This window comes from Galeopterus variegatus, unplaced genomic scaffold, assembly GCF_000696425.1.
Source record: "Galeopterus variegatus unplaced genomic scaffold, G_variegatus-3.0.2 Scaffold267, whole genome shotgun sequence".
NCBI classification, from domain to species: Eukaryota; Metazoa; Chordata; class Mammalia; order Dermoptera; family Cynocephalidae; genus Galeopterus; species Galeopterus variegatus.
Genome location: NW_007726378.1, coordinates 159838 through 187136, shown reverse-complemented (window position 1 = coordinate 187136; position 27299 = coordinate 159838). Strand labels below are relative to the sequence as shown.

At 41.3% G+C, this 27299-nt stretch overlaps 1 protein-coding gene across 1 annotated transcript in view; it reads right to left on the bottom strand.

Moving 5' to 3' along the window:
• Positions 1–9461: 9461 nt before the first annotated feature.
• Positions 9462–27299, bottom strand: part of GNA12 (guanine nucleotide binding protein (G protein) alpha 12) — a 164812-nt gene continuing 146974 nt past the window's right edge. Inside the window, exons 3-5 of the mRNA XM_008566751.1 lie at positions 12885–12935; positions 10111–11508; positions 9462–10003 (exon numbers count right to left, since the gene is read on the bottom strand). Coding sequence (XP_008564973.1) covers positions 10939–11508; positions 12885–12935 — 621 coding nt within the window. The 3' untranslated portion in view covers positions 9462–10003; positions 10111–10938. The remainder of the gene's footprint in view (positions 10004–10110; positions 11509–12884; positions 12936–27299) is intronic.

Here is a 27299-nt window from a genome sequence, read left to right as displayed (position 1 = left end):
TCTAAATGCACAAGTAGAAAAGAAGGTTTTTTCTTTAATCTGAAATGAGATCAAACCTTAACCATGTTCCCCCCATGCCCCTCAGATGTGCGGTTCCCTCAGATGTCCCATTAGTGAGGAGCTCCAGAGGCCCTTTTTAGTGGACAGGCAGGGCAGGGTCAGCATCGTCCTGGGTACCACCCCAACACCTCTGATGGGATAGAGCTAAGGCCCTGCAGGGCTTATGGGGGAGGCGAGAGCCAAAACATCATTTTCTTTTTTCTCCTGCTGTTCTTCTGGGCTGCTGTTCCTGTCTGCTTCACCCTCAAGCAGTCGTTCCATGTGGGGCTCTTGATAACAAACTCAAAGCTTGCCATGGACTCTGCACAGGAGCGATGCCTGAAGGAGGCATGGAGAGTCCATCTTTCTATACTTGTCTCTCTTGGGGTGGGTGTTCTTCCCTCCACTGTGTGTCTGGCTTTCTGGATAGAGCACAGCTTTAATGTCAATCTTGGCAAAGGCTAATATGTCTTGCTTCTTGGTCCCACAGATGTTCTAAGTACCATCTTCTGTTTCTCGATGGCATTTACCAGTTTATATGTTTGTTTAATGGGCATCTCTCACTGGTCTGTGATCAGTGGGTACTAATGAGGATGTCATCTTTTGTCCAGCCCCGACTCTGGGCATGTTCCAGCACACACAGGCATGCACGCACTCACTTGCCACCCAGACACAGGAGAACATGCACGGCAGGGTCCCCTCAGGGCAGCATCTGATCCAGTCTGAAGCTACCTCTTCTCAGCCAACCTTTTAGTAATAAAAGGCAATTGACTTTTCACTGTTTCTCCCAACACTGTCTAAAGTAAAAACTGAATTACAAATGCAGTTAGACTGTTCTATACTGGGCCAGTTTTTTTCATCCTGAAGAACTGCTTTAACCAGGCTTCGTCATGTGGTAAGGGAATGGCCGGGCAGGTGGCGCTGAGGCCGGCGCTGAGGCCAGCCCCAGGCCACGGGCCAGGGCTGAGCTGCTTCCCGTTGGGCAGGGGCTTCCTTTTCCCGGTCTTCAGCCCATCAGTGGGAATGCTCCTGGGAGAAGTCTGGCCACATGTGACAGGCTTCTCATCCTTGTTTCATTTAACAGAGGAGTCACAAGAACCAGGAGAAATGGAGCTGGTTGATCAAAGGGGCTCCTGAGAAAAAGAGGTGAGACCATTCCACACGACAGAGGGCCTGAGCATGCAGAAAATGCACTTTTCTAAGAGGAGTCACTTAATGTCACAGGCAGGGGTACAGAAGAGCTCTAGTCATTTGTTCTAAATGCACAAGTAGAAAAGAAGGTTTTTTCTTTAATCTGAAATGAGATCAAACCTTAACCATGTTCCCCCCATGCCCCTCAGATGTGCGGTTCCCTCAGATGTCCCATTAGTGAGGAGCTCCAGAGGCCCTTTTTAGTGGACAGGCAGGGCAGGGTCAGCATCGTCCTGGGTACCACCCCAACACCTCTGATGGGATAGAGCTAAGGCCCTGCAGGGCTTATGGGGGAGGCGAGAGCCAAAACATCATTTTCTTTTTTCTCCTGCTGTTCTTCTGGGCTGCTGTTCCTGTCTGCTTCACCCTCAAACAGTCGTTCCATGTGGGGCTCTTGATAACAAACTCAAAGCTTGCCATGGACTCTGCACAGGAGCGATGCCTGAAGGAGGCATGGGGAGTCCATTGGGCGCAGCTCCCTCCACTGGCCTGGATAGCAGGGCCCAGGGCACCCGCAGACCCTAGGCCCCAAAAGGCCTCTCTCGATGGCAGCAACTTGGCCCTAGTCACATGAGCTTTAATCACTACCAGGTTGTACTGCATTGTTCTTATTTTTAAAAGTCCAGTCCAAGTGTAAATACACCTAAACGTAGACATCTTCATAGAGATTATGGATGACTGTGATGTACAGAACAAATTCTTGTTATCTAGATTTTCTATAATGCTTACATACTACATTTTCATTCTCAAAAGCAATAAATGCTATGAACCCATATTAAGAAAAAAGCCTTAAAGAAAATAGATGAAATTCCAGTCAATTAAAAACAGAATTCACTATTTGAATTTAATAAGTAATTCCTTCCTGTTTAGAATACAAGGTACCCATTAGAATTTATTTGTAAGGTTGCCTCTCCTTGTATGACAGTTTTTTGTGTGAGGCACTGCTTCTAGAAATGAATGTTCTGCTCTACTCCAGGGAGGGCCCTCCTCTCTGACACTCTGTTCCTTTGCTGACGTGGACAGGTTGGAAGAGTCTATTTCACTTACCCATGCATGCATCCATGCAGCAAACATTTACCAGGGACCCCTCTGGTCAATCACTCTGCTGGAGGTTTTAAAAAAAACTTATCAAACTGGGTCACTTCACATCAATGTATTTTGTTTTTCTGTGGTGGCTGGCTGGTATGGGGATCTGAACCCTTGACCTTGGTGTTATAACACTGCATTCTAACCACCTGAGCTAACAGGTCAGCCAAACTGGGTCACTTCATAAATGCTCACTCCCTGTTTCCATATTTTCCAGGGTCAGGGTTGATGCTTTTGATATAACAAAAGGAAAGGCCAGTTTTTGTTTGGGGGTGGTAGTGTCATTATTTCTATTTATATTAATGTCACCTATAGCATTTTCACTACCTTGACCCTGCAGGTCCCACATTGTCACCCAGCTGCTTTCTTCTATTTCACCCACACCTACAGGTCTGTGCTTGTGATGGTTATTAAGTTGAAAAATGACTGACGCTATTGTGAAACAGTCACTGGATAGCATATGAGATTCCTGTCAAGGGGATGATGAAAGGAGCCCAGGACGCCAGCGCCTGGAGGAGGCGGCGGCAGAGCTAAGGGTGCACAGGGAAGGGGCTCAGGCCGAGAATGCACTGTGACAACCACTTGCCTCATCTTCCTGCTTGGTGGCCTTTGAATCTGACATGTGTGTACATAGCAGGGTGCCTGCCCAAAAGATAGGATTTTACCCAGGAAGCCCGTGGATGCAACACTACACAGCCATCCCAGGATCAACTGTTACATATATCACTCCATTCACAAGAGCATGGTGGGGGGTGGTGGCCACATTCAGAAGGCGTCCTTGCGCAGTAGCTGTGGGGACAGCAGGAGCTGGCACTGTGACAGGATACAACACACCGGGGACATTAATGTAATTTAAGGCAAATTTTAATAGATTTATAAAAATCATATATACAAAACATGTTAAACTAACCCACCACAACTATAAAATACATTTTTTACACTTCATCATATATATTTTAACCTAGTACACAGTATTCATAAACTGAGACTGATCACAGCACAACGGGCCACTCCGAGGGAGGTGCCCGTGATGAAGCACTCATTTCCTTTCAGTACTGAAGACCCTTGAAGGGTTCAAGGTTCTGTTTCTGTAGTGAATGCTTAGGCGCCACAGCCAAAATGCCATCTTTACCTTGTCCCTTCTGCAGGGTTCTCCAAGTTACCTCAGCAGCATGCACTGCTGCACTACATGGACAGGCTACAAGCTAAAGCACTGACAAGGCAAGTTCAGGACAGAGTGAGAACAAGTAGGGGTTGGGCACAGTAACACTGAATTTCCTGGCTACCCTTTTGTCAACAGAGAATAACATGCCAATCAATTTTAGTTAATTCAAAGGGAGTTAAGAAAAAGGACATTTTGAATCAATTTGCATAATAGGTCAAAAAGTAATTCTTCAAGATTCTAGAGACTGACAGACTCAACAAAGATCTACTTTAACTTTTTAATAAAATAGTCTCGTTAAAGAACCTAACAGGTTAATTCCTAACAGGAAAACATGAGGGAGGAGAAGGCCTAGGCTGTCTATAGGCTGCACGGGAGTCCTGCTGTAGACACGCGTCTCCACCTGCCACCCACAGAAGAGCCAGCAAGAGCTCTGTTCACTATTTGCAGATGAATCTGGAAGAATGTACCTAGGTTTATCCAAACAGATTGAGTAAGTAGGAGAGACACAAAAGCTGACTTTATTAGTCTTATTTTCAGATGCACGTCTGGTTCAATTTTTGACATCTGAGTTTCAAAATCTTTTAGATGCCTGAGCTGTCTCTGCATACAGTTTGGACTAACCATTTTTGGGGAGGGAAAATGTGAAAGACATTGGTGGTGAAGCCCTCCTGCATCACCCCAAGGCTGTGGGAGGCTGCTACAGGAACTGGTTGTTGGGTGGAAGAGGAGGACGGCCCCCTGCAGTCAAGAGGGGGGCTGATGTCCAGTTGCCTGAAAGCCCTCTCAGACTGTCAGTGACAGCTCAGATCAGTCTTTGACCACAACTTCAGGGTAGACACTGAAGTTTCAGATGTAACAGGGCTGCAGGCCAGACACTGGGGCCTTCCCCCACAAGCCTGTTCTCAGAGTCTCCCTTTTCGACAGGAGTCACTCTGAAGTCAGCTAGAAGAGGCAAACCCCTGCACCAGGACCAGAGAGCACCAGAACTGGGATTGAAGGGTCATGCTCTTGACTACTCTTCTATCTGCCTCTGAGGAGATGAACTTCCTCTGGTCTGAACTTCTTGGAGTCCAAGTCAGCCAAGACTGACAAACCCTGGGCAAGGCTGGATTCTGCGACCTGTCGAGAAAATGTGGTTCCACAGGAAAAGTCCACCTTGACTTCAGTTGGGTGAAATACATCAGCTTTTAAAAACACAAAATAAGTGAATTCATTGTTAATAAAAAGGCACCAAAGTGACAAGCCTGGAACAATAGCCCTTTATTTTCACTGAATAGGACCTGGCTAGTAAAGGGCAGTCTTTACCAGCCATCACCACTCGGTGTCTTCTCCCAGCCCTGCCCACGCTGCTTGTCAGAGGGCCAGGCTGCCCAGCAAGAAATCCAGGCTAACTCAGGAATGCCAAAGGAGCTGCTCTAGTGTTCCGCTTTGGTTCATGTTACATACACACACAAAAAAGAACACCTTCTGAAGAAAAACTACCTTCTATAACCAGCTCAGAAACAGGGCACCTAATTTTTAGGTTTAGCTAGGTGTCCACTTTTACTGTGACGTCAGCAGCAAAGCCACGTTTCCACTGTAGCTCCTAGAAAATGCATTATCAACCAGAGGCAATGCCTGCCAGGTCTCGTAAAGTAAGAATCTCACCCTAACGTTTTCAGAATTTCCAAAGGCTAGGGTTAGATATAAGAGCAATTCTCATCTTGGTCTTGGCCATACCATACCCCAGCCTGCTAGAGAGAGAAGCCCTGCTGCTCTAGTGTACAGTCTGCTTGTCTGAACGGGAACCTGTGGTCTATTTCTGAGTCCCACCCCATCTCCTACCCCCTCACTGCCCGTGGACACCAGTTCCTAGGACTACCCATACTGCCAGGCGATTTGGGAACTCAAGTATTTCTGGTGACATTCTGCTTCTTCCTGCTGTGTCCCTGGGACTGCGTCCTTTGAATAGGAAATGCAAATGTTGAGAAAAGCTCAGCTCTTCTAGGGAGTAGTTCAGCAAGATATGGGTCAGGCAATGCCCAATACAGAGGTGGGGTCACAATCTTCAGAATCAGCAGGACCTCTTTTCACCTGCGGTCTACATGAAGGAGCCACTCTGCCTGGGAGGTCTCAGCTATAACTGTGTGAGAGAAGGGGGACAGGGATGCCTTGGGCAATTGGTAACCTGTTTGTGGTTTGAGGTAAGTTTTCACCTGAAGAGATACCAACACTGTTGTCTGGAAATCAAGCCCACCAATTTTAATATGCCATTATGAACACTAAAGAATAACCAGCCTTCAAGTTCCAGAGAGTTCTGAAGGGAGAGAGAGCAGTGAGTGAAAAGCCCTGAGAACAGGTTTCCAGTACCTGACGTCTTTCTTCAGGAAAAACAAACCCTGAAGGTGGGACTGCGGAGGCAGGAGTGGTATGTCCACATCCCAGGGCCCAGCCCCACCTGCGGTCACCACCCAAACTTCAGACCAGACCTTCCTCTGGACACAAGCGCAAAACAGCATGCCATCTGCCCTTAGAGTCTGTTAACACAGAGGTTTTAGCTTCCGAACTGTCTGAACTGAACTAAATGGGCTCCCTATCTCAGGGAACCTGACACCTTTCTATTCATAGCCCAACACGCTCAACACAATGCCTCACAAAAGAAGCCGGAAATTGAAAAGCCAAAGTCAGTAGAATCATCCCCTTTCAGCCGATGTCGTGCAGGTTCTCTCCTCTGGTGCCATCTTCATGTAAGCAGAAGCTGCAGACCCACGGCTGAGTCTCAGACCAGAGCTATCTCCCCTAAATGCCAAGGCATCAAGGAAACACACAAGGACCACATATTTAATGATCGTCTCTGCCTGGAGCTGCTGTGCAAATTAAGTAATAAGTAAAGCTTCCCAAATTTTAAGGAATCATTGTAGAATGAGTCAGCTAGCATATCTGATGTACCTTTCAGAGGAAACGGCACCATAAGATCTGAAAGGACTGCATGCAAGTTGTGAAAGGCTTATTAGCAAGGACTTCCTCTTTTCACTTATTTAAATCCTAAAAGAAAATCCATGATCACTGTACTTCTTATTGAAGCAGGTTGCTGGTCACAGCGAGGGGGAAGACTCAGTGACTCGTTTTATGGTGAAACATAATTCTCACCATGCTAAATACAGAATTCCACAAACTGAAGAAACCTCCAAGAGTGTCTACTTCAGTGACTCTCAACCCTGGCTGTACACAGAAGCACCTGGGACATTAGGAAATCAAAGCTCTATATATGATGTTTGTATTTGGTCGTGGGAGGCTCAGTACAGTAAAAGCTCCTCAGGTGATTTGGCTGTGTCCCCAGAGCTGAGAATCACTATTTTGTCCAACTTTGACAAATGAAGAAATTGAAACTCAAAGAGGTCAGCCCATGGTGTAGTATGGCTGGCATTTTTCCCACTTGTGATTGTTCCAAGCACCCACCGCCGCACACAGGCAACAGCACTGAACAATAGTCACATTCCTCTTTCTAGAAACCTGCTTGTTTGGGAAAAAGAGATGACCAATTGTGCAGAAGAGCCAGTTATGGCAGAATCCTGACCATGAGAAGGCTCTGATCACAAACTATGCTGATGACTGGAAGAGGTCTATGCTTCTTGAGTGTCTCTCCATTTTCTGGCTGGGACCACAGCCCCAGGAGGAGCTGCAACATAGAACCCTCACCCCATCATTCATTCCCTTGGGCTCCTCTAGGCAAGTGTCAGTCAGCAGGTCCTTCCTCTTGGGGCGGCCAGGTCTTAGACAGCAGGGCTTCCCCCTCTCCTACACACATACAGGTGTGCTTTATGTGCATGTGCCACTATTACATGCTTTGAAGATGTGGTCCAGAGGTTTTTTATTCAAGACAATGTTTAGACTGGTTCTCCCACTTGCCAGGCTTTGTTTAGTATGTGGAAATAAACACTGTGATTAACAAATAATGAACCTTCAAATAAAATTAGGATTGGAATTATTTACTCTGAATTTTGGGGGAAAAAAAAATTTAGTGTTAGTTTTGAATGCCGAGCAATATTTTATATTAAGCAAAGAAAAACTAAGGATTTATTTTAGTAAATATCCAGAAACTGAAGGTGGTTAATATGCAAACCAGACCCCCCCAGTCAATGCTAATACAGTGTGCAAGGTGTAAGCCATGAGCAGCTGAGTCCAGATTGCTTTCATGCTAATGAGTATCTTTATGTCTGTTCCTAGGACCCCTAAATTAGTCAGTCATAACTTATAATCTTGTTTTAAGATTTTTTTAATCTTGGAATTAAAATAACCTTTTTTTTTAAATCAAAGAAGTAGAAAAATTACAAGAATAAGAATTCTAGAGATCTCTATAAATTTTTGAGATATGACTCAAAATCTTTGAAACAATTTCTCTGCAAACAGAAGAGTTAAAAAATATATTTCAGTAAAAAACCTACATGCGTTCTTATGTGTAAACAGTATAACTATGAGGAAAATATCTTATTTTGAGGAAGTTTATTGTTACCTTTTTGTAATAATAGATGAGGCACAACTGCCTCCTGCTTCTCCAACATCTCAATAAAAAAAGACAATAATCAAGGATTAACAGTGAAATTAAAAAATTACAAAAGCCTAAGGGTTTTGGAGACAAAAATGACTACAATCTATGTTTAGAAAAGTTGTAAATAATTTCAGGTTGGCCTTGCAAATAGTTGTCTTCTTCTCCAATTACAGTATGTCACAGAATTTAGAGCAGGGGCATCTTTAAAGACATTCTAATTCACCCCGGTCATTAGAAAGAGGGGGAAGGTCCAGGCTCAGCAAAGCCAGTGCTGCAACCAGGCGGTGGGGTCAGTGGCTGAGCTGGTAAGGACCCAGGCCTTTGGGCCATCCCACACTGGCTTTCTGATCAGTTAAACAGAAGTCACGATAGCTCATTACTACATGCTGCCGCGGGTTTGAAGTGATTAGTAAATGTATCAGACTTGAAAGGGAAAAAAGCACTCACTGGGCCGGCCCGGTGGCGCACTGCTACAGTGCGCTGCTTGGGAGCGCAGCGGTGCTCCCGCTGAGGGTTCGGATCCCACATACAGACCGGTTCCCGCTCACTGGCTGAGCGAGGTGTGGGCGCAACACCAAGGGTTGCGATCCCGTTGCTGGTCCCGGTCCAGTACGGGCGCGACACTGAGGGTTGCGATCCGTTGCCGGACACGAAAAAAGACAAAAAAGGAAAAAAAAAAAAAGCACTCACTGACAAGGCTGCCTGAAACTCTTCAGGAAGGTGTTTCAAACAATTCCACCAGTTATACCAATCATGGAGGCAGCACTCTCCAACAGACACATGAAGAGAATGTTGCATTTCCTCTGGGCTTTGGATCCTAACAAATGTATGACATACAGAAAGGTGACCCAGGCAGGGAAAGCTCACCATACTGTGAACCTGCTGCAAACTGAAAATGTGATACGAGACCATGCTGATGAACCCTGAAAAAAAGAGTATATTTTTTCCTTTAAAATATGGTCATTGGCACTAATCCTGGGTCACATCCTTACACTTTGTGAAGAGCCACAGGAAGCAGTACAAAAACAGCAACTTTTTCTTTCCCAGCCAAATTAAAAAAAGGGGGGGGGGCAAAACCCCAGCAAACATTGACACAAACCCTTCAGCCTCCAAAGAGAAAGAGCATTGCATGTTGTCTCCTAATTAAAATGCTGTGATAACAAGGATGACTCAGAAGCAGGATTTTTTCCTCCTTCTTCTTCTGGTTCAGCATCTGCCATGAGATTCATGTTTATCTGGTTTGCTGAAAACAAGCCAAGAGTGAGATACAAAAGGAACACGAGGGTCAGGAACAGCGTGGCCTCAGGACAAGGGCCCTTGGATATGTTTTTAAGCCACAGTAACATTCTGGTGCTAGTGTAAAGGAAGCTTTTTTTTTTTTCTTTTAAATGCTAGGAAAAGTCCCCAAACACACTAGGCAGACTCTTGTAGTAGAGTAATACACACAGGGGACCAGTTTGGAATGCAGTGTATTTTTAAACACAGTGAAAAATAACCTGGCAGGTAAATGAGCTGAAGATTTACCAGCTCATATCAACATTCACAGCCTTCTGCAGATTCACCCCGATGAGAACTATATCTGATAGTGTTTACTTGTTCTGCATGTACAGTAATAGAAGCAAGAGCCTTTGATAAAAATCAGTCTTAAAGGAGAGCTGAGAACAGGGGCCACCTGTCCAAAGGCATTGGTGTACAGGCAGTTTGGAGAAACTCCGATTTCTCCAGAGTTTGTGGGCTTCCCGAAAGATCAGCTGTTAGGAACTCACCACACAGCTGTGGCATTAACAAAAGCTTTGCTAGTAATCTTGCCAGCTTTCAGAAGCTCCAGAAGAGGAATATAAAGCTCTCTATTATTTCCGAAAGGAGGAAACGTTACATGCTGCTAACTGTAGTGTCAGAAGATGACTTGCAAGTAAGACAGAAAAGTCATCTGCAAGGCTACTTGGTTTCTATGTCTTTGCCACTGGATGGGAAGAAGTCAAAAGCACCACTATGTGCATACAGATAGGGCAACATTCACCGTCAGCGTCCCATCTCAACTCCATGCTGTGTTGCTGGGCAATTTGACAAGGCAGGAAGAGCAAGTCAAAAGCACCACTATGTGCATACAGATAGGGCAACATTCACCGTCAGCGTCCCATCTCCACTCCATGCTGTGTTGCTGGGCAATTTGACAAGGCAGGAAGAGCCAAGCATGCTGCAGGGGCATTAAGGCAAGTCCACACCTGCAAAGCTCCCAATTCCGTCCTCTACAGCTGGGAAGGCGGGAATCCTTGGCACAGCTCCTCAGCTTAATCTAATATGCCTGGACTAGGGTCTCTTAGGAAATTGGCACAAGTTTTAAAAGGCAACATATTCACTTTGGGAGGTGGCATCAGACCCTGAGGCTGGGGGTGCAAGGTCAGGCTCAGGCACTCTGAGTTTAGCAGCATCAGCATGCACTTGATCCCTACAAACTACTATTTGGCAAAACTTTCTGGTTAGAGTGTCTCAGTGAAGACTTGCAAGTTAGAGAGAAAAGCCATCTGCAAGGTCAGCTGGTTTTTGTGTTTTTGTCATTAAAGAGAGAGTGTGCATGAGCATACACACACACAAACATCAGTTAAATTGTGTCAAAAAAGGAAAAAAGTTTCTGCAAAAAGAAAGAAAGCTGTGTTATTAGGTATTACAAATTAATACCAAAGTGATCACTTGGATTATCAGTAGTTTCATTAGTCCCCAGGATTCAGTAGCTAACATCAAAGTTTCCATGTCCTTTTGCCTAGAGCTTGCTGGCTTGGCTGGTTTTACAGCATTCTTGAGCCAGGTATTCGATGACATGGATCCGAGAAACCAACTCAAGAATCATATAGATAATACACACCAAAGAGATCTGACCAGTAGCCATGGAGGCTGTTGAAGGATGACAAAAAAAAGGGGACTTTCTCTTTCACTGCAACATAATATCTTTTAGATTCTCTTGCAGGATCGTGTCCTTCACAGCATGAAACACGAAGCGGATATTCTCAGTGTCTATAGCAGTGGTGAAGTGGTGGAACAGTGGCTTACTGCGATTTCGTCTCTTTCTGTCAAAACACTGGACCAAGTAGCGTTGGACATCCTCCAGCCTGTGTGGGTCACCCTTGAAATCTGGGAAGTGCTTCTTGATGCTGACAGTCTTCACTTTCTCCACCAGGAGGTCCATCTTGTTGAGGAACAGAATTATGGAAACATTGAAGAAGAGCTTGTTGTTGACTATTGTCTCAAAGATGTTCATCGACTCCACCAGCCGGTTGGTACGCCTGTCTTCCATGAGGACCTGGTCATATTCACTAGAGGAGACCATGAACAGGATTGATGTGATCCCATCAAAGCACTGGAACCACTTTTGGCGTTGAGACCGCTGTCCGCCCACATCCACCATCTTAAAAGGAATTTTTTTAATAACGAAGTCATGTTCCACAATTCCCTTGGTGGCTTTCCTAGCCAGCAGGATATCTTGCTTACTAGGAAAGTAATTCTGTGAAATATAAAATAAGGGAGAGGTTTAGGAGGGGAAGAAAAAAGTCAGAAAATAGCAAAAAGATGGCAATAGATAGGGTGGAGGGAGAGATTGACTTTTGTAAGAAGTTGAACCAAATACCAAAAACAAATTTCATTTATAAAATTACAGATTTACTATGAAACTAAAAGTGAATTAAACTCCTTCTTTCAAAATGAATGGAGGCTCATTAGTCTGAGGAAGAATTATCAGAATTCTCACTGTCAGCCCTAATGCAAAATCTCATTCATTTTCTTCTCCAAAGGAAATTTATCATCTCTTCTGTTTCCATACCATAGATACCTTCCAATTTCTCTAACTTCCAGAGCATCTACATTACTATGAACTAATTTAATTTAGGTTTTTCAATTCTATTTAAATTTAGTCTGCAATATATTTAATATGTTATTCTTGGAAAACTGTAGAATCTTTGGCAACACACAGACATCCATAGAACTCTTGAACCACTTCGATTTTGCACTATTAAAATTCCTCAAGTGACTAGTGCACAGGATCACAGCAGTCTCACCAAAAAACGAAATTGGGATATAATCAAGCCTAGATCTACAGGACTAACTACCAATTCACAGGAGGTACAGGGGACACAGAAACATCTTCAATAACACTGCAGGGATGGAACAGGATTAATAATCCGGTTATTTCAATAAATAAATTAAAAGAAGAAAAAAATGGAGAAACCTATAGATGAGAAGAAATTTAGGTGACATCAACCAGTTGCGATGTATGGACCTCATTAGGATGTTGACACAAACTGCTAAAATAAAGCAACATCAACAAGAAAACATTAACGAGGCAATTGGGAAAAATCTCAAAACTGACTGGACACTGGTTCACATTATGGAATTATTGCTAATGTTTTAGGAGCAACGTGGTATCGTGGTTATGATTTTTAAAGAGTCTTATCTTTTAGAGATACACTCTAAAATATTGATGAAATGATATGATGACCAATTTGTTCCTAGGGGTGTGGTTAGGGTCAATGAAACGAGGTTGGTCATGAGTGATAATTATTGCACTTGGGGTTTCATTATACTATTTATTTCTATACATGTTTGAATTTTCCATATGAAAAGTTACAGGAAATCCTCCTTTGATTAAAGAACTCCTCTGTCTCCTTTTTGTGATCTGGGCGAAGTCATTCTTACAGAGCAATTTCTTCCCCTCCACTGTAAGACAAAACCCAGATCTAAGCAGGAGCATGACATTATCATAGTATCCACAGTAATCTGATGTAACAAGCATGGCCCATAAGTATAGCTTATGGCTCTGGTCTCAACACAAATGTTTTCTAATCCTGGATTACAGATTCTCAGGGTGGGGGAGTCTTTACTCACCAGCTGGCCGATCCGGTCCAAGTTATCCAGGAAGTACTTCACTGATTCACCCTGTCAAGAAGGAAAAATATTCATGACTCAGCCTTGATTGGGGAATCCTGATTTGGCACATAGAAGAAACTTAATAGAGGAACAAGAGTGTTATTTTGCCTCTGTGTAAACAGTAAAACAAAATAAAAGGACTAGAGTGTATATGTACTTTTAAAATTAAAAGCACATAACTTTTCAAAAAAATTAAAAAATGCAGTTTCTTTAGCTCCAAGCCCAAGATTTAAATTCAGACTGTGTTTTTCAAAGCTCCCCAACTGGACTCTGATGCTTGGCAGGATGCTGGCCCCTCCGACCAGGCTAATCTCTTCCTTTCCAGATGTGGAGACCGGCCTGCTCCAGGCCATGCCGCCAGGAAGGGAGGGGATTAGAACCAGAATTTTAGATTTCAGTTCCTATGCATACTTTTGCTTCTGACAAAGATGGCCCAATGGACCCAAGACATTTTTGGCACTGGCATGGGGATCCAAACCCATGACCTTGGTGTTATAAGGCTGCACTCTAACCGATACAGCTAACTGGCTAGCTCATTCCTTGTTTTCAAAGAGAGTAAATATTGAAGAGAAGGGGCATGAGACAAAACAGTTTCCAGTTTCTAGAAATATTCTGTTATTACTTCACACATTTTTATGACCTGATTTATAGTAAAGAACAAAGGAGAGTCTTTAATTTGGATTCCTGTGGTAGAGGGATAAGTCTGTATTGACATTCAGTCCAGAAGAAAAACTAAGACATGTTCTATAGATAGAAGTGCACCTTTAAAATCACTCATGATCCTGTTTTAGGAAGTGTTGAATGAACAAACGCAGTGGCACTCACAGGGCATGAGAAGACTTCACAGGGTGTTCAAATTTTGTCTGAAATGGAGCTAAATAGAGGAAGTAGTATGGGAACAGGCATGCACAAGTTTCCCTTAGAAGGTGGAATGTCGAAAATTAATTATACCACATATATGAAAAGTATGCAGCTTTCTAAACCATTTCATTTGGAACCTTACTCTGAAAGACAGATACCAAAGCCAGTCCTAGGCTTCATGTGCTACCCTTATATAAGAGTATGTGGGAAGAGTTGCCCTAGGAAAAGTTTATGTCATTTTCTACATTCTCACATAAATGTACAAAATGGTGAAGTCACATCACACACACACACACACGGAAAGTTGACATTTTAGATTTTTAAGGAGGAAAAACCATTGGAAGGGCACTAGATTGCAGTCTGAGCTTGTGACTTCATTCATTTTCTACATTCTCACATAAATGTACAAAATGGTGAAGTCACATCACACACACACACACATGGAAAGTTGACATTTTAGATTTTTAAGGAGGAAAAACCATTGGAAGGGCACTAGATTGCAGTCTGAGCTTGTGACTTCATTAAAAAAAAAAAAAGGATGAGGAACAACAGGAACAACTAGTTCCTGATCTAGTTCATCTTTCCCTCCTTGGTCCCAGGCAAGTCCAAAGGGAGTAAATTTCATTTAGTGGAGAATCATCCTTCTCATTTTAGAATGAAGGCCTTTTAGGTGACTCAAAAGAGAGTATTCTGTTTCAGGGGATACAAACATACACATTTTCCCCCCATGATAGCAATGATTATTATTAGCAAATAAAATTTTCTTCCTTAATGTTAGATACTGTTGGAGCACAGTCTGATTTCCTGACAGCTCGCTTTCAAGAGGCCACAAAGGGAAAAGGCATCCAAGAGTCCAGGACAAAAACCTCACTTTCCCAGGCACCCTGAGCTCCACAGCACAGCTGAATCGGCTCTTATGCCTTTCTCTCTCCCTTCCACACCAGTCTTCAATGTGGGGAAAGCCATCGTCTGGATGGTGTGAGGCAACTCAGCCCTTTCCGCTGGCTGGCTGAGCTATGTAGTCTTGCTTTGTCTGCACATCCTGCCGCCTCCCACGCTCAAACAGGAAACAGCTGGGGGGCAAGAAAGCTGCTGGAGCAAACAGCGAACTCACCTGACTCATGACGTATTCCTTCCCCTAAATGCCTTCTCTCTTACCTCTCGCTTGCTCCTACTGCCTCTCACCCGGGGTCCTGGCAGGCGTAATGAGAGCTCATGAAGAATCCAGACACTGTCCCTCACCCACCGCCCTGCCATGTCTGAATCACAGAGGTGCTCGCCACATTCTTCCAGGAAGGCTGGGCAGTGGCAGCAGCTCACAGGCTGGGCCACTCTTCCCCGTTTCTGCTCAGGTGGTGGCACCAGGCAAAAGAAAGCGGAATAAGCTCTCCTACAGGGGTCTTACCTTTGCTGGGCATAAGAAGTCACAGGAAGGCAAATACCACAGTCAATGTCCTCATCACCACAAGATACTGAGACTTGGGTGCACGTGCTTTACCCAAATGGTACAGACATGAAATGAAAAGTGCCTCAGAGGACACAATGAGCTAAATACAAAGTATTAAAAAGTAAGGATATTTTCTCCCAGTTTAAATTTGAATATCCCTATTGAGTTTGAAACCAGGATCATCCCAACTGTACTTTAAAACAACAAATGCTAATATAAAAAGATCTTTATTGTTTCCTTCTCCACCAGAATGGTTCATTTAACTTATCTCAGCAGTTTGTTTCACTACTTTATTTATTTATTTTTTTAAAAAGATGACCGGTAAGGGGATCTTAACCCTTGACTTGGTGTTGTCAGCACCACACTCAGCCAGTGAGCGAACCGGCCATCCCTATATGGGATCCGAACCCAGGGCCTTGGTGTTATCAACACCACACTCTTCTGAGTGAGCCACGGGCCGGCCCTGTTTCATTACTTTAAATGTACTAACTTATCTGTGATTTTTAGCTTTTTGCATGGTTGGTGGCATCAACTCTTTCTAGGAAGGACCGCACAGGAGGAGAGGAGTCAAACCCAACTTCACACCATGTTGGCCTGTCTGGATAAATAACCTAGAGGGTCCATGTAAAAGCTGCTGCTGAACTGCAAGGTGCAGAGGGCCTGTTGGAAGGGAGGAAGGAAGGGAACACAATCCACTTGGTTCAAACCAGAACTCAGTCCCTAAAGTCCACTCTGCTATCCTACTGGGCTGAGTTGGAACTAAGGTTTAGTATACTGTGGTTTATTAGATTGAATAATGCATCATTTGATTTGGCATGTACCCTACAGGACAATCGTTTGCAATGGATTTCTTAATTCTATAGCATCAGCTCACTAGAAGGTCCAGGTTTAAAATCCCAATATATTTTCAACACTAGGAGAACTCAGTCATTTCTTTAGAGAAACAGCATGTGGCAGAAACTGAGATGTTAACATGAAACTAACTGCTTAGCAATTATAAAGAGAGTATAATGCATGCCAAAACAATCTTAGAGGCCTCTCTTGACAGCTACTGAAGTAACATGGTCTAACAAAAAAGTGTAAATCCAAATGGGCTTTTTATAATCCTCCTTGGTTTGAAAAATTAAATCGCTTAAGATTAATAAAGAGATGGATTCATGGATTAAACAAAACAAATTCCTCAGGGTGGGGGGGACCAGAGGCCACTGAGCACATACTTGACACGGGCCTGCCTTCCTGACTCAGTCTCTGAGTAAAACATTTCTCATTAGCACCAGAAGGCATGAGTGTGAGGCAGGGGTTAGATCGGCTGTCTGCTTCAAGAAACAGCAGGTTGATTTGGGGGCCGATGACTTGTGCTAGGCACAGACAGGCGATGTGACATGAAGATAGTAGGCAGGGCCTGGGTGAACACCCCAGTAAACAGAACCACCTTTCAGCAGACCAACTGCATCCTTCACCAAATCTCCTTTGGAAGCACCTGCCACGTAGCCCTCCAGTGGGTGAATGATATATGCTGGGTTTGCTGCTGCTCAAGGCTTCTGTCAGAAACCGTCACGCCCACCCTGCTGCAGACCCATCTGTCCATGCTCTGACATCTCTGCATTAATGAAGCTGCCCCCTCATGGATGTCTGCGGGCCTCATGCACCTCCTTCAGTTGATTCAGGACTATAATGAAAGCACCTCAAATCTTTCAACACTATACAAGACCAGGCCCTTGAGATCACTATGCTAGGGGCTGACTTTGGTCCTACCATTTTCTCTGTCAGTAATCTCATCCATTGGTGGAATGTTTTCAAGGTTCATCTATGTTGTAGCATCTACCAGGACTTTATTCCTTTTCAAAGCTGAATAATACCTGTATTCCTTTGTATGGATATACCACATTTTGTTAATCCATTTTTCAGTGGATGGACATTTGGATTGTTACCAACTTTTGGCTATTGCGAATAGTGCTACGAATGTTTTACATAAGTTTTTGTTTGAATATCTGTTTTCAGTTCTTTTGGGTGTATGCCTAGGAGTGGAATTGTTGGGTCATATGGTAATTCTATGCTTAATTTTTTGAGGAACCACCAAGCTGTTTTCCATAGCAGCTGCGCCACTTACATTCTCACCATCAATGTACATAGGTTTCAATTTATCTATATCCTTGTCGACATTTGTTATTTTTTGATTTTTTGACTGTAGCCATCCTAATGGGTGTGAAGTGGCATATCATTATAGTCTTGTCTGGGTTTTAAGGTAGTTCTATCTGTATCATTATCGTTATAAATTGAATGTTTATATCTTCTCAAAATGTGTATGTTGAAGGCCTAACCCCCGGTGTGATGGTATTTAGAGATGGGGTCTTTGGGAGGTAATTAGGGTTAGATGAGGTCATAAAGGGGCCCTCATGATGTGACTGGTGCCCTTATAAGATGTACCAGACACCATGAGCTTGCATGTGCGCTCTCTCCTCCATATGAGGACACTCTGAGAAGGCAGGCTTTTGTCTGCAAGTCAGGAAGAAGCCGTTACCAGAACCTAACCCTGCTGGCATCCTGATCTTGGACTTCCAATCTCCAGAAGTGTGAGAAAATAGATTTCTTTTTTTTTTTTTTTTCCTTTTTTGTCTTTTTTCGTGACCGGCAACGGATCGCAACCCTCAGTGTTGCGCCCGCACCTCGCTCAGCCAGTGAGCGGCCGGTCTGTATGTGGGATCCGAACCCTTGGCGGGAGCGCCGCCGCGCTCCCAAGCGGCGCACTGTAGCAGTGCACCACCAGGCCGGCCCGAGAAAATAGATTTCTGTTGTTTAAGCCACCCAGTCATTGTATTTTGTTATGGCAGCCTGAGCTGATTAACACAATTATGAACTCATGGATTTTTTTATAGCAGAGGCAATGATGGCAAAATGTTAGTTAGCATATGTTAATATTGGGCAGTGAGTATATGAAGATCTGTCAGGCTCATTCTTAAACAGAAGGGAAATGGTCCAAATTATATATTCAGCCTTTAAAATTGTAGATTTGGGTTCTTCATTCATACCACAGGGGTCAACAGAGAAAAATTAGCTAGAAAGAAATTTTAGAGCATGTTTGCAGATATTCCCTTGCCTCCAGATAAGAAAGCACTTCAATAGTAAGACTGCGGGTGAAGGTGAGGAGAGCTTACCCAATTTTTAAAGGCTTCCACCACAGAATCCCTAAAAACTGAGCACATGATGTACTAGGCATGTCACAGTCACGGCTGCCCATTAACCTTTCTACTTTTGGGGGAAATTCACACCAGATTCCAGCCTCTTCAATGTAGTAGCCAGAACCCAAATTCCAGGCCTCTTTTGGACTAGGACAGAGGTACATGTGAAAAGTTGCAAGCATATTGCAAAGAACTTCCATCCATGTTTTATATATAGCCACCCATTGTTAACATCCTGCCTCATTTGTTTTGTCATTTGTTCTCTCCCTTTTAATATATATTCTTTTTCCTTCTTGAACCATTTCAGTGCAAGTTGCCTGTTGACCCCTAAAAACTTCAGTGGGTATGTCCTAAGAATGAGGACATTTGCTTCTACAACCATGATAAACCAGGCAATTTAACACTGATGTAATACTGCTATCCTTGTAGCATTTTCCTCCTCCAGCCCAGAATTCAGTCTAGGATCAAGTCGTGCATTTAGCTGTCATGTCTCTTTAGTCTCCTTTGATCTGAAACACTGACATTTTTGGAGAATACAGCCACACACGTACCCCTTGCCCCCAACCCCCTGGCCCCTTGGGTTTTTTGTAATGTTTCCATTCTTTAACGTGATAGTTGCAAAATGATTTTCCAATCAGCTCTACTCCACATTTGCCAGCCTGTGGTGACATTCTACTGCAAACAAGAGTCCTCCCTTCTCCCTTGTTTATCTATTTACTATCTATATGGACTCATGGATGCCTTTATTTTCCATGGTTTGCAATTCATTACTGTCCTTAATTATTTTGGTGCTCACACTGAAGAATGTATTGGGTCTTTTTGGCCCTCTGCTCTTCCATACTAGTTCCAAAATCAGTTGTCAATTTCTACCCTCCCTTACCCTCCAAACCTGCAGAGTTTTGGACAGGGTCTTTAACTCCTCTTGGTAATGTTATACATTTTCTGCACAGAGGTTTTACATATCTTTTTATTAGATTTATTCTTAGATATTTAATTTTTTAGCTGCTTTGTAAATGGTATCTTTAAAATTTTTTCATTTTCTAATTCTTTGTGCCAGTGTATAGAATTACAACTGATTTTTGAACATTGACTTGTGTCTAGTAACTCTGCTAAGCTCTATATTCATTCTAACAATATATAGGCAAACATTTTATTATGTTGTTGTGCTTTGCAGATACTGTGTTTTTTAAAAATTGAAGGTCTGTGGCTACCCTGCAATGAGCAAGTCTAATCAGCGCCATTTTCCCAACAGCATGTGTTCACTCTGTGTCTCTGTGTCACATTTTGGTAATTCTTGCAATATTTCAAACACCGTCACTATTATAATATCTGTTACGGTGATCTGTGGGCAATGATCTTTGATATTACTATTGTGATTGTTTTAGGGAGCCAGGAACCAAGCCCATATAAGATGGCAAACTTAATTGATAAATGTTGTGTGTGTTCTGACTGCTCCACTGACTGGCTGTGCCCTTGCCTTTCACCTTCTCCTTGGGTCTCCCTATTCTCTGAGACACAACAATATTGAAATTAGACCAATTAATAACCCTACAGTGACCTCTAAGGAGGAGTCTCACATCTCTCACTTTAAATCAAAAGCTAGAAATGATGAGGCTTAATGAGGAAGGCATGTTGAAAGCCAAGACAGGCCAAAAGCTAGGCCTCTTGTGCCAAACAGGTAGCCAAGTTGTAAATGCAAAGAAAAAGTTCCTGAAGGAAATGAAACTCCAGCGAACACACAAATGCTAAGAAAGCAAAACAGCCTTACTGCTGATATGGAGAAAGTTTGTGTGATCTGTATAGAATATCAAACCAGCCAAATATTCCCTTTAAGCCAAAGCCTAATCCAGAGCAAGGCCCGAACTCTCTTCAACTCTATGAAGGCTGAGAGGTGAGGAAGCTGCAGAAGAAAAGTTGGAAGCTAGCAGAGGCTGGTTCATGAGGATTTAGGAAAGAAGCTGTCTCCATAACAAAAGTGCAAGGAGAATCAGCAAGTGCTGATGTAGTAGCTGCAGCAAGTGATCCAGAAGATCTAACTAAGATCACTTCTGGAAGAAGATGCTATTTAGGACTTTCATAGCTAGAGAGAAGTCAATGCCTGCCTTCAAAGCTTCAAACAACAGACTGACTCTCTTGTTAGGGGCTAATGCAGCTGGTGACTTTAAGGTGAAGCCATTGTTCATTTACCATCCCCAAATCCTAGGGCCCAAAGAATTATGACAAATGTACTCAGCCTGTGCTCTATAAATGGAAAAACAAAGCCTGGATGACAGCATATCTACTCATAGTATGATTTACTGAATATTTTAAGCCCTCTGTTGGGACCTACTTACTGTTCAGAAAAAAAGATTCCTTTCAAATATTACTGCTCACTGACAATGCACCTAGTCACCCAAGAGCTCTGAGGGAGATGTACAAGGAGATCAATGTTGTTTTCATGCCTGCTAAAACAATACCCATTCTGTAGCCCATCGATCAAGGAGTAATTTTGACTTCCAAATCTTGCTATTTAAGAAATACATTTTGTCAGACTATAGCTGCCATAGATAATGATTCCTCTGATGGATCTGGGTAAAGTAAATTGAAAACCTTCTGGAATAGATTCGCCATTCTAGATACCATTAAGAACATTTATGACTCGTGGGAGGAGGTCAAAATATCAACATTAACAGGAGTTTGGAAGAAGTTGATTCCAAATCTCATGGATGACTTTGAGAGGCTGAAGGCTTCAGTGGAAGGAGTAACTGCAGATGTGGTAGAAACTGCAAGAGAACTAGGATTAGAAGTGGAGCCTGAAGATGTGACTGAATTGCTGCAATCTCATGATAAAATTTTATGGATGAGCAAAGAAAGTGGTTTCTAAGATGGAATCTATCCTTGGTGAAGATGCTGTGAACATTGTTGGAACCACAAAGAATTGAGAATATTACATAAACTTAGCTGATCAAGCAGTGGCAGGGTTTGAGGAGATTAACTCCAATTTTGAGAGAAGTTCTACTGTGGGTAAAACGCTACCAAATAGCATCTCACGCTACAGAAATCTTTCATGAAAGGAAGAGTCAATCAATGTGGCAAACTTCATTGTTATGTTATTTTAAGAAATTAACACAGCCACCCCACCCTCAGCAACCATCACTGATCAGTCAGCAGCCAGACCTTCCACCAGCAAAAAGATTATGATTTGCTAAAGGTTCAGATTACTGTTAACAATTTTTAGCAATAAAGTATTTTTTAATTAAGGTATGTACATTGATTTTAGACATAATGCTATTTATTTCATACTTAACAGACTACAGTATAATGTAATCATAACTTTTATATGCACTTGGAAATCAAGAATTTGTGTGAATTGCTTTATTGCAATATTAGTTTTATTGTGGTGGTCTGAAATTGAACCTGCAATATCTCTGAGGTATGCCTGTATCTGCAGAATCTTTTGAATTTTCCAGATACACATCCTATCAGCTGAGAGCCACAGTCACAGTGGGATGCAACAACTAACATTCTGATGAAAAGCCTACCATCTTTTTGTTCAGCACAACAAGAGGAAAGAGCAATCAGGATTGCCAGGGGGTGAGGTGGGAACCCCAGAAAGAAGAGGGTCAGAGGAGCAAAACCTCAAGTTCTGTGCATAAACTGTGCCTAAGATTCTGGATGACCCCTTGACCATACATGTGTGGGGTAAACTGAAAGCAGTCCAACTGAGATCTGAGCTACTGCCAGTGCAGGCATGACTGAGTTGGCAGTTTGTTCTCACCAAGTTAACTGTCTACTAAAGCAAAAACATCAACATTAGTTGGATGAATATAAAAGGATCTAGAGTCCTAAAATAACGTTAATAATGGCCAGGATGCAATCCCAAATCATTTAATATATGGAGAGCATTCATCCTGAAGAGAAATAATCACTATGTTTTTTTTTTTTTATTTGTCTTTTTGGCAGCTGGCCAGTACAGGGATCTAAACCCTTGACCTTGGTGTGATAACACCACAATAATCACTATTTACCAACCCAGGTAACCTAGATATTGGACTTATTAGAAAAAGACTTTAAAGCAGCTATTATAATGATGCTCAACTAGGTTAAATATGCTTATAATGAATAAAGACAGAAAATCCTAGGGCCGGCCCGGTGGCGCACTGGAGAGTGCACCGCTTGGGAGTGCGGCGGCGCTCCCGCCGAGGGTTTGGATCCCATGTGGAGACCGGTTCCCGCTCACTGGCTGAGCGAGGTGCGGGCGCAACACCGAGGGTTGCGATCACGTTGCCGGTCCCCAGTACGGGCGCGACACCGAGGGTTGCAATCCCGTTACCGGTCAGTAAAAAAGACAAAAAGGAAAAAAAAAAAAAGACAGAAAATCCTAGCAGATACACAGAAAATATAAAGAGAACCAAATGGAAATCTAAGAACTAAAGCATACAATATCTAAAATACAAAGAGAAAAAAAGAACAAAGAAGAAGATGCAAGCATCTGTGGGGGCAATTTCAAAAGCCCTAACACACAAGTAACTGGAATCCCACAGGACAGAACAAGGAGAATGGGGCAGAGAATTTTTTTAAAAAGCAGAAAACTTTCCAAATTTGTTGGAAGACATAAGTTTACAGATTTCAAGAAACTCCACAAATTCCAAACATGATAAATATGAAGAAAATTGTACCAAGGATATTTAACACAACACACTTCTGAACAACCCATGGGTCAAAGAAAAAAAATCACATGATTCTGGTCTGACGTATAAAGAGCTTGGAAGTTGTTACTTCCATCTTAACAAGAAAAAAAAAAAAAAAAAAAAAAAAAGGAACAAACTGAAAATCAACAACTCTTCTTAGATCCACCAGAGAACTGAGGTCATAGGGCAAACTGCTGCCCCAAATGGGAAAGACGGAGAGACAGACAGATGAATACAGAGAATCACAGCTTACCAGGAACAGAAGACATGGTTCGAGCCAGCAACTGACATATTATGTTCACCTTTCGAGAAAAGTTACGGGCATGTAAAAAGACAAAAACCTCCACAAAAAACAAAACAACAACAAAAAACCTAAAGAAACAAAGCAAGCATCAGACCAGATTCAGATATGGCAGAAGTTTTGGAATGATCAGTTCACTTATTTAAAATAACTATAATTAATATACTAAAGGCACTAATGGAAGAAGTGGACAACATGCAAGAACAGATGGGTAATGTAAGCAGGGAGATGGAAACTCTAAGAGAGAATCACCCAGAAATGCTAAAAATCAAGAAAAAAATCACAAAATAAATTAGAAAATATTTTGAATTGAAAGATAATGAAAATAAAATGCAGTACGTAGAGGAGAAATCTGTAACTTTAAACGCTTATATTAGAAAATAAAAATGATCCCAAATCATTGACCAAAGGTTCTACCTCAAAGAGTTTTAAAAAGAATAGCAAAGTAAGAAGGAAGAAAATAATAAAGACATCAATGAAATAGAAAATAACCAAGCAATGGAAAAACTTAACAAGATCAAAAGTTAGTTCTTTAAAAAGGTCAACAAAATTAATAACCTCCTAGCCAGAGGAATCAAGTAAGAAAAAAGAGAAGACAAATCTCCACTATCTGGAGAAAGAAGTACTAGAGATCCTACACCATTAAAAGGATATTGAGAATGTTATGAAATACTTTATGCTAACAGACTGGACATCATAGATGAAATGGATAAAATGCTCTAAAAAATTCAATTTACCAAAAATGACACAGTATAAAATCAAAAGATCTGGACAGATCTATATTTTTAAAAATTGAATTCGTTATTAAAAATCTTCCCCAAAGGAAAACTCCAGGCCCAAATGGTTTTAAGGGTGAATTCTATTAAACACAAAGAAGAAATAACACTAATCTTATGCAAACTTTTTCAGAAAATCAGAAGGGAAGGAATAATTCCCAACTCCTTTTATGAGACCAGCAAAATCAAGACTGATAAAGACATTACCAAAAAAGGCAAATTACAGACCAATATCCCTCTTGAACATAGACACAGTATCCTTAACAAAACCTTAGCAAATCTAACTCAACAATATATAACAAGGATGATACATCAAAAAAATAGAAAATGAATACCATTTTAAGGAAGAACAAACATATGAACATTTCAATAGATGCAGAAAAAAGCACTTGAAAATATGGCTAAAACTCTTACGAAACTACAAATTCAAAGGAACCTTCTTAATCTGAAAAACCTACAGCTAACATCATAATTAATAGTGAAATGATGAATACTTTCACTCTAACACTTGGTATAAGGCGAGGTTGCGCACTTTTACTGCTTCTGGTTAACACTGTGTTAGAGGGTCTATCAGTGCAAAAAAGCAAAACAGCAAGTAAACAAACAAAACAAATAAAAGGCATAGGGACTGGAAAGCAAGAAATAAAACTGATTTTGTAGATCACATAATGGTTTGAATACAAAATCCTTAAGAATCTATTAAAAAACTAACAATAGAACCAGTAAGTGAGTTTAGCAAATTCGCAAGATACGTCGATGTACCAAAATCAAGTGCAGTTTTATATACTAGCAGTAAACAAATGGAATATAAGATTTTAAAAAAGCAATTCCATTTACAATAGCACCCATAAACATAAAATGTTTAGAATTTTTTTGTTTTGATATAAATTTTCTATTTTGAAATAATTACAGACACATAGGAAGTTGGAAAAATAGTACAGAGAGATCTAGTGTACTTCTAACCCATTTTCCCCAATGGTCACATCTTACATCCTTACAGTACGATATTCAAGCCAGAGAACTAACATTGTACAATGTGTGTGTATAGTTCTATGCACTTCATCACCTATGTAGATTCATGTAAACACTATCACAATCAAGATACAGAACTGCACCACCACCACGAATGTCTCCCTTGTGTCCCACCAGTTTGTAGTCACATGTACCCTCCTTCCTCCACCATCTGAATCTCTGGCAACCACTAATTTGATTTCCATCTCTATAGTTTATAGTCACTGATGTTTCCTGTCCCTATAGTTTGCTTTCCTAGAATGTGCTTGAAAAGGAATCATATGGTATGTAGCCTTTTAAAATCGTTTTTTTTCACTGAGCATAATGCCCTTGAAATCCACTCAAGTTGTTAAGTGTGTCAATAGTTTGTTCCTTTTTACTACTGAGTAGTATTCTATGATATGGAACAGTCTATTTAATCACTCACCAATCTAGAGACATTTTGGTAGTTTTCATATTTCAGCTATCACAAACAAAGTTGCTATCAACATTCATGTATAGGTTTTGTGTGAACATAAGTTTTCATTTCTCTGGGATAAATGCCCAGGAGTGTGATTGCTAGGTCATATGATAAATGTATATTTAGTTTTTTAAAGAAACTGCCAAAGTGTTTTCCAGAATGGTTGTACCATTTTATATTCCCACCAGTGATGAATGAGAAATCCAGTTTCTCAGTATTCTCACCAGCATTTGGTATTTTCACTCTTTTTTATTTTATTTGTTCTAATAGCTATGTAGTGATATCTCAAGGTGGTCTTAATTTGCATTTCCCTTAGTTTGTAATAACCCAATGGCTAGTGATGTTGAATATCTTTTCATGAGCTTATTTGCCATCTGTATATTCTCTTTGTTGAAATCTCTTCATATCTTTTGCTCACGTTCTATTTGGGCTGTTTTAGAACCACTGAGTACTGTTTTAAGTATGGTTTTGAGAGTTCTTTATGTATTGTAGATATGAGTCCTTTGTCAGATATGTGGTTGGAAATATTTTCCCTGTCTGTAGCTTGTCTTTTCATCCTCTTAAGAGGATCTTTTGCAGTGCAAAAGTTTCACATTTGGTGCAACCAAAATTACTGTTATTCAAAACTGATTTTTTTTAAGGATTACACTTTATTCATCATGTATAAGAACTCTTCACCAACTTCTAGGTCCCAAGGAGTTTCTTCTCATAGTTTTAGAGTTTTACATTTTATATTTAAATCTGTAATTCAGTTTGAGTTAACTATTGTATAAGGCTTAAGATTTAGGTCAAGGTTCAGTTTTTCTTGCCTGTAGATATCTGATTGCTCCAGCACCATTTATTGAAAAGGCTATCCTTCCTTCATTAAATTGCTCTTTCCTCTTTGTCAAAAATCAGTTGGCATTCTTGTGTGGAACTATCTATGAATCTGTTTCACTGACCCATGTGTCTATCCCTTTGCTAATACCACACAGTTTTGAATACTTTATGCATATAATAAGTCTTAAATTCATACAGAGTGATTCCTCCCACTTTATTTTTCCTTTTCAAAATTTTTGGGCTATTCCAGTGCTTTTCCAGATAACTTTTAGAATAATCACACCTATGTTTACAAAAGATAGTCCTGAGATTTTGATAGAAATTGTGTTAAACCTGTATCTCAATTTGGGTGAGAATTGACAACTTTACAATGTTCAGTCTTCCAATCCATGAACATAATAGGTCTCTGCATTTGTTTAGATCTTCTCTGATATCTTTAATGAATGTCTTATAGTTTTTATCATACAAGTCCTGCATATGTTTTGCTAAGTTTACACCAAAGTATTTCATTTTTAAGAGACTATTAATAGTATCATATTTTAAATTTCTCTTTCTATGTGTTTGTTACAGTATACAGAAATAAAATTTATTTTTTGTGTATTGATCTTGTACCTTATAACCTTGCCAATAAGCTGACTTACTAGTTCTACGACTTTTTGGTGTAGATTCCTTGGGATTTTCCATGTCATCTGCTAACAGGAACAGTTTTATTTCTTATTTTCTGATTTGTATGTCTTATATTCCTTTTTCTTATCTTATTCCATTGGCTAAAACAGAAATTCTTTTTTTAAAATGTGAAAAACCTCTTCATTAAAAACTGTAGACGACTTGTGCAAAAAATTCAAGACC